The sequence below is a fragment of the Pelophylax lessonae genome (genome assembly GCF_965119305.1).
Source record: "Pelophylax lessonae genome assembly, chromosome: 13".
In the NCBI taxonomy this organism is placed as follows: domain Eukaryota; kingdom Metazoa; phylum Chordata; class Amphibia; order Anura; family Ranidae; genus Pelophylax; species Pelophylax lessonae.
The window spans coordinates 132,728,563-132,741,810 of record NC_138780.1 but is presented as its reverse complement, the minus strand read 5'-3'; the positions used below and the strand labels follow the sequence as shown (position 1 = coordinate 132,741,810).

Genomic DNA, 13,248 nt, shown 5'->3' with positions numbered 1-13,248 from the left:
AATCTGAGCAAAGCACATATTTCTATAGTGCTTACTTGCCTCTCTCCAAAGCTATTTTTCTCTGCGTGCTAGTTCATGGTAATCAGCAGGAGTCACTTCTGATACATTTACCTAACTCTAGAGCAAGAGCTAAAAAGGTGACAAGGGAGGAAATCTCCTGTACGCAGCTTGTAATTGAGAGCCACAGCTCTGTTCCTGTGGGAAGGGGGTACGTCTCTTCCGTCCAGTCATCTCTGTGCTCTTGTATAGTGTGTTACTGCAACTCCCTGCCCCCTGTTTTGTGAGGATGTGAAAAATCCTTCTTTTACAAGAATGTACAGGATGGTTGCAAATAAACGGATACAACTTGTGTCCAAGGATTTGTTTCATCTGTGTATCACCTGAGGCCAGTAACTTTATCAGATAAAGGTAAGGGTTTAAAACCAAATGCTAGGTTCACCATTTTAACATGTCACACCTGTATTTAGGGTGTACATGTTCAAGCAAACCCCCCTCAGCCCTCCCTTCCCTGTGACATTGGGACGGGGCTCCACCTGCACAGCTGCATCATTCATTCACAGCGATTGTTGAATGAGTAAACGACAAGACCTATCTACCACTACAGCAGATAGACTTGTGGTTTCAAGGGACTGTGTGCATGCTGATCTATGCCCTTTTAGTCCACTGGCACTTCCTACAGCACTGAAACTGACAGCCATACAGACGCATGGGCACAGGGTGGTAGGCCGTATCTACAGGAGCCTGACATTGCAGCCATGATCCACTAAACACAGGAGCAGTGCTCTGCAGTCTCCTGTGAAAAAATTATGAATGCACTTTTTTTTACCTTCAAAAATATTTTTACTTTCAAAAATGTGTATTTTTTTTTTTTTTTTCAAAAAGGTGAACTTAGCGTTTGATAAAGCTAATAAATTAGTCCTATTTTATAATAGTAGATGTTTGTTTCATCTGCAAAATATCTAATATAATAAAGTGCAAGTGTCTCTGCGTCCAGTCCCTGTGTCCGTGTGATTGCGCTACTGAGCATGTGCCCCACGGACAGCCGTTGAGACTTGGAGCGCAGAGACTTTGGGCGGCCGGTGTCATGTCGGATAGCGGTAATGGCTTATCATTGGACGATCCTCACTGGCACCGTGCGCAGGTAAGGAGCACGCCTCTGTATAACATGTGCTTCACTGAGAGAGCGTGTCCGCCACGGAGAGTGCCTATTGGCTATCCGTCTGACATGTCCCCGCCCTATAGTCGGTGTAAGTACTCTTTCAGTGTGACGTTAGAACCAGCGCTGTCCTTGTGAGAGGAGCAACGGAGACACCGAGGACGGCGAGCCGCTGAGGGTGGTGACCGGGGACACGTGTAGAGGGTGAGGATGACAGGGGACACCTGTGAGGGGGCAGCATGATGGGGGAGGGGTGATACCAGCCTGAGAGCTATAATTTACAGTGTATGAGAAGACTACAACTCCCAGCATGCTCTGCACACCATGCCGGCTTTTTATCATTCTACTTCTCATCCTCTGCCCACAGAGGAATCTATACATATAAAGTGTCTCTGCGTCCAGTCCCTGTGTCCGTGGGATTGCGCTACTGCGCATCTGCCCCACGGACAGCTGTTGGGACTTGGAGCACAGAGACTTCGGGCCGCCGGTGTCATGTCGGATAATGCCTCCCGTCGAAGAATGCATCCAACTTACTGACGTCACTCCAGCTGACTGCTCCGATCAGCTGTGCTGGCGGTGACGACACTGACATGCGCAGTTTGACGGATGCACTATGCGACGGTAGAGAGCGGAGGGGAGAGAATCTATTGTCAGATTCTGCCTCGCTCTCTGTTCTATCTATGGGGACGGATTGGATTACAGAGTATTCATTCTTATATGAGAAATGGCGGGAATATTGTCTGATTAGAGATCACAAACACCGCTCTTATCGGGGCACATTAAAGGAGAGTGTCCCGATAAGCGCTGTGTTTGTGTTCTCTAATCGGACAATATTCCTGCCATTTCTCATATAAGAATGAATACTCTGTAATCCAATCCGTCCCCATAGATAGAGCAGAGAGCGAGGCAGAATCTGACAATAGATTCTCTCCCCTTCGCTCTCTATCTACCGTCGGATAGTGCATCCGAAAAACTGCGCGACCAGCCATAGCCCGCCCAATAGAATTTCGATCCTGCTATGACGCTGCGCGCATGCGCAGATCGTCAGACAGAATCCGACGATTCTTCCCGCAGTCTCCCGTCGAAAAATGCATCTGACGGACTGCGCATGCGCAATAATGATGTCAACCCCAGCTGAGCGGAGCAGTCAGCTGGAGTGACGTCATCAGATACATTCTTCGACTTGAGGCATTATCCGACGCTACACCGGGCAAAATTGTTGAAGCGGCGGGTGTGCGCGGGCACGCGGCGGGTGCGCGCTCGCGTGGAATAAATGCGATAAGATAGAAATCAACTGCATGGTTGTCAACTTTTTTTTGTACTGGAACAAGTCTTTTTTTTTAAAATGTTTGACCACATATGTTCTAGCGCCCATTAATTTAACGGGCTTAATGTCTAGTGTTATAATAATTTTAGATTCTTTTAAAATGGCTGATTTTTATTTTAACAAACAACATGTTTACATTTACTTTATAATCTTCTCTGCAGTGCTGATGCTGAAGCTCTGAACAAAGTGTTATCGCTTTCATGCTGGCTGGATGTTGTGGCAACCAGGATATCAGGATGCAATTTGAAAATCCCTAAAGGTTCTTTTTATTCAGTCAATGTAGATTAAGTTAATTGAATTCATATAACATTTCCTAACATTTTAGAACACAAGAAAAAACAGGGTTATATTTAAAGTGAAACAATAGTGTGTTTTTCACTGAGCGCATATTTTAATTTTTCTTTTTGTCCATTGAGGGACACAACTTCACAGTTAAGGGTTTTACTGCTGTCTACAGAATAGAACACCCTAGGCCAGTGATGGTGAACCTTGGCACCCCAGATGTTTTGGAACTACATTTTACATGATGCTCAACTACCCTGCAGAGTGCATAAGCATCATGGAAAATGTAGTTCTAAAACATCTGGGGTGCCAAGGTTCGCCCATCACTGCCCTAGGCATATGAAAAACTGCAGGCCAGCTTCTACCTAGACTATAACCCCTCCCACACCAGTCCTGCCCAGTTTCGCTTAGTGTTAGGAGAAAGGGTGTTCTCTTACATTCTGCTTTTTTTTTTTTTTTCATGAATTGGAACATTTTTTCGACTATTTATAACAGGCATTTATATAGCTGTGACAATTTGCACTGCACTTCCCATTACGCTACATTCACATCAGTCTCTAAGGTCCTATCTCAAATGTATAGATACTGTATATGAACACATATAATAGGGGCAAATTACACAGGACTCAAATAACCCACCAGCATGTCTTTGGAGTGTGGGAGAAAACCAGATAAACCAGAGGAAACCCACACAAGTTCAGGGAAAGCATGCAAACTCCATGCAGATTGCATCCTGGATTGTTTTTTAACTGAGAACCCCAGGTCTAAAAGGCAGAAGTGCTGACTACCTAGCCACTGTACTGCTCAACAGCTGTTGGTAGATTCCATCCTGATGATATTAATCCAAGAAGTCTCTCCAATCAGCCAAGTGCAGGTTTTCCTTTAGGTATATGGGATGTCTCCATCTTTGGCAATCCTGCAGTCTGCAATGACAAACCCCCCTCATTGTGTTCCAGTTAGCACAGGGCTCTGCTGTCCTTGCAGAGTTATCTGGAACAGAACTGTGACAGTGTTGGCTTGTCCCGTTCTTTAGGAAATATCCTCTTTGTAAGTGGCCAAAGCAGGCTATATGCTATGTCTGAGATTCCTTTTCTTGTGTTTTTTTTTTACAAGAGCAGCTGCAGTTACACACTGCAAGAACTCTGTCTGGGGTATAGAGGACACTTCCACTTCCATGTACCTTCAGCTGGCTTGTATATTTTCGGTCCGTGCTTTTATTTACTTTAATGGACAAGTGCATCCTTCTAGAACATGCTGCATGTCACACCTGTATTCAGGGTGTAACATGTTTCAGCAGCCCCTGCAACTATCCCCCCCGCCGAGTCCCAGTTGTGACATTGGGCCGGGGATCTTCTCCACGCATTCGCTTTCACAATTTGAAAAAAAAAAAAAAAATGCGGCTGTGCAGGGCTTTACAGGATCCTAATGAAAAAAAAAAAAAAAAAAGTTCTCTTTTGTTCTTTGACGGACACAGCTCCTGATCTTCATAACCATTGGGTTATACTGCCCCTACAGAAGTAGGACACTAGGCAGAAAAAAATTCCGGCTACGCCTATGGGCACTCCCTCTCCCTACTATAGGTACTCCGTGTTTTTTTCTGCCTAGTCAGGAATAAGATCCTAGTTCCTTGCTGGGATCTCTGGTCTTTGCAATTTTTTCTTTTTAGATAGAAATTTTTCTCTTGTTTTTTTCCTGTGAGATCTAGAATCAACTGCCAGACTGTACGACAGGCTGGATAATCCAGATCCAGTGGTCACCCCAGTCTGGCCAGCGCGCGCTAGGTCGGCCGCGACATAGCCCCACCGGAAGGGAGCTGGCCTGCGAGTTAAACACCTTGTGAGGTCGCATACGACCGGGTCTCGGCCTGAGTCGCAGCGTTCCTCCTGGCCAACAGCCCTCCTTTTATATTGAGAGGGGTTCTGTCTGGAGCGGTGCCCCCCTGGTTCTTGGTATGGGGAGTAGCTGACCCCCTCCCACTGGAGGGTTTTGGGGTGGACGTGGGCTCCTCCTTGGAACCATCGGACCCCCGGGTTCCCCTCCTTCCTGTCAAGCACCTCTTTCATCTGTCCCCCATTCTACCCCCCTCCACATATGCTGGGGCTATTTGGGTGGTCTGGTCCTTCTCCTGGGGTGGGGGCAGGGCGCTATGCTAGCGATAGGGGCCAGGGGTGTACCTGGTGGGGGCTCCTGTCAGGGCCTGTGTGTTTCTATGCACGGCGGCCATGTTTGTGTAGTCCAGCGGCCATTTTGCGTTGGTTTGTCATTGAAAATGGCTGCGGCGATTTTGGCAGTGGTAGCCCCTCCTAATCCCCTGGTGCTGACTCCTGGATCCTTTCACTTCCTGATCGCTGCACGTGAACTGCAGATTATCCTGGTGGCTGCAGGTGCCTGTTTCTGCTGGGTGGGGAGTCTGGTGGGGTTCTCTCCCTCTCTGCTGAGGATCGCTTGGTGCTTGTGCCTGGCGACCGGGTGGTACTGCCAGCGGGGTGGAGTTTGTCCCTTGCAGTGTTTTACATCTTTTGTGGGGTACCCTGGTGACTCATGGATTATTTGGAGCAAATCTCCCTACCTAATCCCCTCTTGAGACAGCAGGGCCCTACGGGTCCCAACCATCCATCGATGCGCTGACGGCGGTCCTAGAGTCCTTTGTGTCCCAGTTGGAGGTGGCTTTCAGGCGACGGGCTATCAAAAAGCGCCCCCTGTCTCATCAGATCCTGAATCTGATTCGGCCGCTGCAGACATGGGTCACCCTGCTGGGTCTGCAACCATGCACCCGGAATCCTCTGATAGTGAGGATGAATGCCCCACATCTGCAACCGCGCACGGAAAGACGCTGATGGATGCACTGATTGTATCTGTGTATGAGACCTTGAAGATGGAGGATGCAGCTGCGACAGATAAGCAGGTTCCCTTCCGCACTCGTCCAGAGCGGCAAGGTGTTTTCCTTTCCCCGCCTATTTTGACAGATTTGTCGCTTAAGTGTGGGGACGACCAAAGCGATTTGCTAGACGTTACCACCTATGAGGAGTCCCTTATTAAAATGCGGACTGTTCCATCAGTGGTGGACCCTCCAATTTCCAGATTGAACAAGGCAACCATGATTCCGGTTGAAGAGTCCCCGGCCTTTGGGGATCCAGCTGACAGGAAGGCAAAGGCTGTGGCCCGCAATATGTACACTCTGGCTGGTTCGGCACTAAGGCCGGTATTCACCATTGCCCTGGTGTCACAAACGCTGACCGAGTGGGCTAAGCTTTTACGCCGTGACCTGGAGGGGAGAACACCTGCCTTAGCTGAGCTGGTGGACCAGCTGGTCCAGGGGCTGCAGTTTATCTGTGATTCCTCTTTGGATGCGGCTCCCCTAGTTGCTCGACTCTCTGTTTTGGCAGTGGTCCTTCGGCGTGCCTTTAGGCTCAAATGCTGGTCTACGGACCAGACTTCTAAAAAGGCCTTGACTGATCTTCCTTTTCAAGGAGATCACCTGTTTGGAGCTACCCTGGATGACCTCTTTAAAGGTCTCATAGGGGGGAAGAGTATTTTTCTTCCGCAGGCTACTTACGGCAAGGAACCCCCTCATAAATGTGGGCCCTCCTTCTCGGGTCATAGGAAGTTTTTTTGTCCCTCAGGGTCGACTGGCCTCTTCTGCAGGATCCAGACGAACCTGGTCTGGCAAGCTGAGAGTGGGCTTCTCCAGACCCGCGGACAAGGTTCCTTTCAGGTGCGCCCTCACCCGTATCAGGGGTGGGGGACATCTTCTCTGCTTTCCAGGCCTGTGGACTTCCCTGGTACAGGACAAGTGGTTCCACTAAGCCATGCCATTCAGTCTGGCTACAAGATCGAGTTTCACGCTTGCCCCTCGGCAAGGTTCTTTCCTTTCAACTTGCGCCTGTCCTTGGACAGGGTTTGTTTAGGGTGGTACAAGACCTGTTCCTTCAAGGGATAATTGTCCCAGTTCTGTCTTCGGAACTTTTGCAGGGTTTTTACTCAAACCTGTAAACAGTTCCCAGGAAGGAAGACAAGGTCCGTCCAATCCTGGACTTCAAGGCGCTGAACTGCTTTGTGCGGGTGCAGAACTTCAGAATGGAGTCCCTTCACACTGTGGTGGCATCCCTGCGTCAGAGGGATTTTCTTGCCTCTATCGACATCAAGGATGCTTACCTTCACATTCCAATATGTGCCAGTCACCAGCGCTTCCTCAGCTTTGCTGAAGGAGAGGAGCGTTATCAGTTTGTGGCGTTTACCCTTTGGTCTCGCCTCTGCTTCTCGGGTCTTCACAAAAGTGTTAGCCCCAGTGATAGCTTTGTTACGCCAATGGGGGGGCTACTTGGACGATCTCCTTCTGCGAGCAGAGTCTCCTACTGCTCTGGTGGAAAACCTGGAGATCACCATACAAACTCTGCAGAAGTTGGTCTGGATTATGTCAAACACTGAGGAAGCACAAAAAGTGTCCTAGCGGCTCTGGAGGTAGCCGGCATTCTAAGGTGGGCAGAACGGTTCGTTCCAGCCCTCTCCACCGTACACATTCCCGGGGTGAAAATCTGGCAGGCGGAATACCTCAGTCGGCAGACGTTGGATCAAGGGGAGTGAGCCCTTCATCTGGAGGTATTTCATTAGTTGTGTCTTCGGTGGGGCATCCCCGAGGTGGATCTGTTGGCGTCTCGGCTCAACGGAAAGGTGCAGAGGTTTTTGGCTCGGTCAAGGGATCCTCTGGCGGACGCCACAGATGCGCTGTTGGCCCCATGGGGGTCAGTATCGTCTGATTTATGTATTTCCTCCTCTCAAGCCTCTGCCAAGACTTTTATGCAGGATTGAGGCAGAAGGGATTCCGGTCATCTTAGTAGCTCCGCACTGGCCTCAATGGGCTTGGTATGCCGATCTGGTGCAGCTGGTCGCCGATGTTCCTTGGAAGTTTTCTCTCAGGGACAATCTGCTGTTGGACACCAGGTGCTGAAGGATAGAGGTTTATCTGAGTCTTGATTCCTACACTGTTAAAAGCTAGGAAATCTACTTCTATGAAGATCTACCATTGTACATGGAAGACGTACAATGTGTGGTGTGAGTCTCTTGAGGTTCATTCTTGCTCCTTCACGGTGACTCGGATTTTGACCTTCCTTCAATGGGGGGTTTGAACAGAAATTGGCCATGAGTACCTGGGCCAGGTGTCGGCTTTGGCGGTCTTCTTCCAACGACCCCCTGCAGCCGATTCGAGAACAGGCGCAAGTTGGAAAGAAAGAACCTTGCCGGAGGCATGGACCGAAACTCCATCTTGTAACTGTACCGAATCGACTCGTGGATCCGTTTGTCTTCAATGATCCGCGGGTTTGGAAAGAAGTGAAGACGTATCCCACCCCAGATATGGGTGAGGGTGCCCCTTCAGGCAGAGGGGGGCTTGTCTGCAGGACTAGTGGAACCTGCTTTTGACTTGCCAGCCCAGGGCCTCTTGAAATCCCCCCCCCCCCCCCCCCCCCAGGAAGTGACTGGTGGACCTTTGTCCTGCGAGCCCGCAGGACGAAAGGGCCGTTGGTGAGCCGGGAAAGAAAGGATCGCATTTACGACGCGGCTCTTAGCTCATGGCAACCTGTGGAAGCAGAGTACTCTTACCTCCTGTAAGACCTTTATGATCTCTTCCATAGAAGCACAGAACAAACGGTCTCCTGCAAACGGTAGATCAGTCAGCGCCTTTTTGGAAGCCTGATCAGCCGACGAGTACTTCAACCAAATCATGCTGCGGAGGATCACCGCGGTCACAGACACTCTGCCAGCCAAAGAATTAATATCCAAGAATACATCACAGATATACTGTAGCCCCTGTATCAACTGATCCGCCAGCTCAAGAGGATGTTGACCCCCCCCCCCTTCCAGATCCTGGCGTAAGGGTTTCGCCCATTCTGTTAAGGTCTGGGAGACCAAGGTGATAGCAGACCCCGGCCTCAAAATTTAACCCGCCACGGTTAAAAGGTATCGGACCAGAGCCTCCGTTCTCTTGTCCACAAGGTCTTTAAAAGACGGGGAATTCTCTAGCCTTGAGGGAAAGCTAGCATTCTAGCTTCAGTATCGCAAGGAGGGAGGAAACGCGATAGATCCCCCCTCACCTGAGCCCCCTCCTGTATTAGTACAGGATTGGGCAGAGGATGTGGAAGAAGTAGCCGTAAATTACCTAGAAGAGCGTCAAGCTGCGGATTCTACTTCTGGGAAGTCCTGGATCTGAGGAGCCATTTTCGGCCTCCCAATTTTAGAGATCCAGAGGCCTACCTAGCTCTAAATCACCCTTATGAAGGGGCACCCTACTCAGTCGGGGGGGGCTACTACAGTTCTCAGATGCCTGGTAAGAAGTGATTCAGGACAGTTGGGTTGTTTCCATGATCTCACAGGGGTACAAACTAGAATTCCAGGTGTTTCTTCCCCCTCGGTTTTTCGTGTCCAACGTACCCACAGATTCAGTTAAGACCACAGGCAGTGATTACATTATGGTTCCAGCCGACGAGAAATTCAGGGGCCTCTACTTAAATCTTTTCATAGTCCTCAAACCAAACATATGTGATCCCTTTTCTGGATCTCAAAGCCCTGAATTCGTTTCCAAACATTTGCACGTTTCGAATGGAGTCAATTCGTTCAGTTATTGCTTTTCTGCACGGAGTATTTTTGGCATCCATAGACATCAAAGATACATACTTACTTGTGCCAATTTTCCAAGCCCATCAAAGGTTTCTGCAGTTTGTGGTGGGAGACCTCTATTCTCAGTTCCTGGCTTTGCAATTCGGGTTAGCCACGGCTCCACGAGTGTTCACCAAAACCCTGGCTCTGGTATTGGCAATGCTAAGATCTCAGGGGATAGTGCTTGTAGGATACCTGGATGATTTGTTGCTCAGAGATCAGTTGGCTTCAAGTCTAAGCCAGAATGTGTCCTGGGCAGTTCAGTTCTTAGAACGTCTGGGTTGGAATCTGAACTTGGCAAAGTAAAGGCCCGTACACACGAGTCGAAACTCGACCGGGAATTTTTGTCCGACGACCGATCTGCCGATTTTCGGCTTGTTAGTATGATGCTTCCGACAACCGACTCCGACTTTTCGGCCGAAAAAAATCTGGTGTGCAGGCTATAAAATTTTTGTCCTCCGTCAAAACACGTCTGATTTTCGTGCAGTCAGTACAGATTTCGACAGGGAAAAATCTTATGAGCAAGACTGGGCATGCTCAGAGAAGAAAGAACACAAAGAAAGCAAACCAACACATGATATCACTTCTAAAGTAGAATTTTGTCGTGCGGAAAAATTTGTGTGCAGTCTAGGCACATTCCAACCAACAAAACACCACTCTGGACAAAAGATGGACGACCGGTCGGCAGAAATTCGTTGCGTGTGTACTAGGCTTTAGTGTTACAGCCGGTTCAGAGTCTTGATTATTTGGCTCTCCTTTTTGCCACCAAGAAAGGTCAAGGCTGTAAAAGATCTTGTCCAGGTTGTAAGAGGGAAGAAATACCCTTCTGTACCTCTTTGCATGAAGTTGCTAGGAAAGATGGTGTCTTCATTCAAAGCAGTTCCATATGCTCAGTTATGAAAGTGGGGGGTGTCATGGCGCTCTTCTAATATCCCAAGATGGTACAAGGAATGTGGGTGGATGGGAGGGGGGGGGTTATGGGGCTGCGTGGGGGGGGGGGACAAAGTTTGGTACTGTAGGGAAGCTATAGTCCGCGGCAGCCGGCTGAAGCGTGGAGAAGCCCTGAGAGATGCAAGAAAGGAGAGAGCGGCGCCAGCTTAGTATAGTACAAGTTTATTTAACACTGTTAAAATTGGTGACTCACTGTCCGAGGTTGGGTGAGACCGGTACACAAAGACTGTTAGGGTCATCCATCTTCCTCTTCCAGGATAGTGGTCATAGGAGAAGGTGGTGAGGTTCCAGAGGTATAGCCGAGCCGATGTGGGGCTGCTAGTTGTCACTGGCCGCGGCGGAGCATGCACAACAGGGCTCCGGCTGCCGATTTCTGATCCCTGATGACATCACTTCCTGGCAGGAGAAAAATAGGGGTTGCACGCGTTCAGAGCATCCGTGCTCCTTCGTCAGGCGATGGGAGTGTCTCAGGTGGGGCAGGGAATTTATACCCTGTTGCCGGACTAATTGCAAAGACATCTGTCTGTGGGGGGGGGCGGAGCCAAAAGACTCTAAGAAAGTCATCTCAGTAAAAACACAATTGGGGATACATGTCTCTAGGAAATCCATAAAAGTACATAAAAATACATGATGGTATTACATAAAAGAGGACTTATAAGAATAAATCCCATAAAAACAATACTGACATGGCAATGGGGAAAATAGATCGGTAATGTGTGTATACATCTACATGAAAAAACGGTATTGGAGAGAAAAAATAAAAATAGAAATAAATGTAAAGATAAAAAAATAAAATAAACATAAAAATATATAAATAAAAATAAAACTAAATGTAAATAAAAATAAACATGAAAATAAAAGTAAAAATAAAGATAATAAAAATGAAAAAAATAAAAATGAAAATGAGAATAGAATACACACACATACACATACACACATATATATATATATAAAAAAAAATGTATGTCACTGATAGGGAATGATGTGTGAATATTGCACATATACTTGTGACACCTCATACATTCACACATCATTCCCTATCAGTGACATACATATTTTTTTTTTTCCATCAATATTTTTATATATATATATATATATATATATATATATATATATATATATATATATATATATATATATATATATGTATGTATGTGTATTCTATTTTCATTTTTATTTTTTTATTTTTATTTTTTTCATTTTTATTATCTTTATTTTTACTTTTATTTTCATGTTTATTTTTATGTTTATTTTTATTTTTATTTACATTTAGTTTTATTTTTATTTTTTTTTTTTTTTTTTTATCTTTACATTTATTTCTATTTTTATTTTTTCCCTCCAATACCGTTTTTTCCATGTAGATGTATACACACATTACCGATCTATTTTCCCCATGGCCATGTCAGTATTGTTTTTATGGGATTTATTCTTCTCCTCTTTTATTTAATACCATCATGTATTTTTATGTATTTTTATGTATTTTTATGTACTTTTTATGGATTTCCTAGAGACATGTATCCCCAATTGTGTTTTTACTGAGATGACTTTCTTAGAGTCTTTTGGCTCCGCCCCCCCCCCCCCCCCCACAGACAGATGTCTTTGCAATTAGTCCGGCAACGGGGTATAAATTCCCTGCCCCACCTGAGACACTCCCATCGCCTGACGAAGGAGCACGGATGCTCTGAACGCGTGCAACCCCTATTTTTCTCCTGCCAGGAAGTGATGTCATCAGGGATCAGAAGTCGGCAGCCGGAGCCCTGTTGTGCATGCTCCGCCGCGGCCAGTGACAACTAGCAGCCCCACAGCGGCTCGGCTATACCTCTGGAACCTCACCACCTTCTCCTATGACCACTATCCTGGAAGAGGAAGATGGATGACCCTAACAGTCTTTGTGTACCGGTCTCACCCAACCTCGGACAGTGAGTCACCAATTTTAACAGTGTTAAATAAACTTGTACTATACTAAGCTGGCGCCGCTCTCTTCTTTCTTCCATATGCTCAGTTCCATGCCAGACCATTACAGAACAGCATTCTGTTGGCCTGGAGCAAAAAGATCCAGGCCCTAGATTGTCACACGTTTCTGTTACCAAGGGTGTGTCAGAGTCTCGGTTGGTAACCAGGAATTTGGCGAAGAGGAAATCCTTTCATCCATGGTCTGGAAAGTGTTAAGCACAGATGCCAGTCTCTCTGGTTGGGGAGCAGTTCTGGAGGAAGACGCTGTCCAAGGGAAATGGTCCTGATTAGAAAGGAGCTTGGCCGTCAATGTCCTGGAAATTTGAGCAGTTTGCCTGACTCTTAAGGCTCTGGACTACCAGACTACAGGGTTTCCCCATCAGGATCCAATCCGACCACGTCACTGCTGTGGCTTACACCAATCACCAGGGGGGCACCAAGAGTCTGTCAGCCCAGAAGGAGGTGGGCCACATCCTATCTTGGGTGGAAAAATTAGTGCCAGTATTTATTCCGGGAAGAAGATGTTTGCAGGGGAGTGGTCTCTACATCCTGAAATCTTTTCATTGATTTGGGGGGTCCCGGACATAGATCTGTTGGCATCCAGGTTCAACAAGTTGGACAGATTTGTTTCCAGGACCAGGGATCTGCTCGCAGTCGCAACAGATGCCTTAGTGACTCCCTAGGATCAGTTCTTCCTGATCTATGCCTTTCCACCGGTCCAGCTGCTGCCACGACTTCTGTGCAGGATTCAAGAAGAGGGAAAAACAGTAATCCTGGTGGCTCAGGCTTGGCCCAGAAGGACTTGGTTAGCGCAAATTGTATGGTTGATGGTGGGAAGCCCATGGGTCCTCCCATTACGTCTGGACCTGCTCTCTCAGGGTCCGATATTCCATCCTGCTTTACAGTTTCTAAAGTTGACAGTTTGGCT

At 47.4% G+C, this 13,248-nt stretch overlaps 1 protein-coding gene across 2 annotated transcripts in view; it reads left to right on the top strand.

Moving 5' to 3' along the window:
* Positions 1-13,248, top strand: part of UBR1 (ubiquitin protein ligase E3 component n-recognin 1) — a 234,394-nt gene that overhangs the window by 172,789 nt on the left and 48,357 nt on the right. For both annotated transcript variants that reach the window (XM_082275496.1, XM_082275495.1), the window contains one exon: positions 2,645-2,742. In XM_082275496.1, coding sequence (XP_082131622.1) covers positions 2,645-2,742 — 98 coding nt within the window. The remainder of the gene's footprint in view (positions 1-2,644; positions 2,743-13,248) is intronic.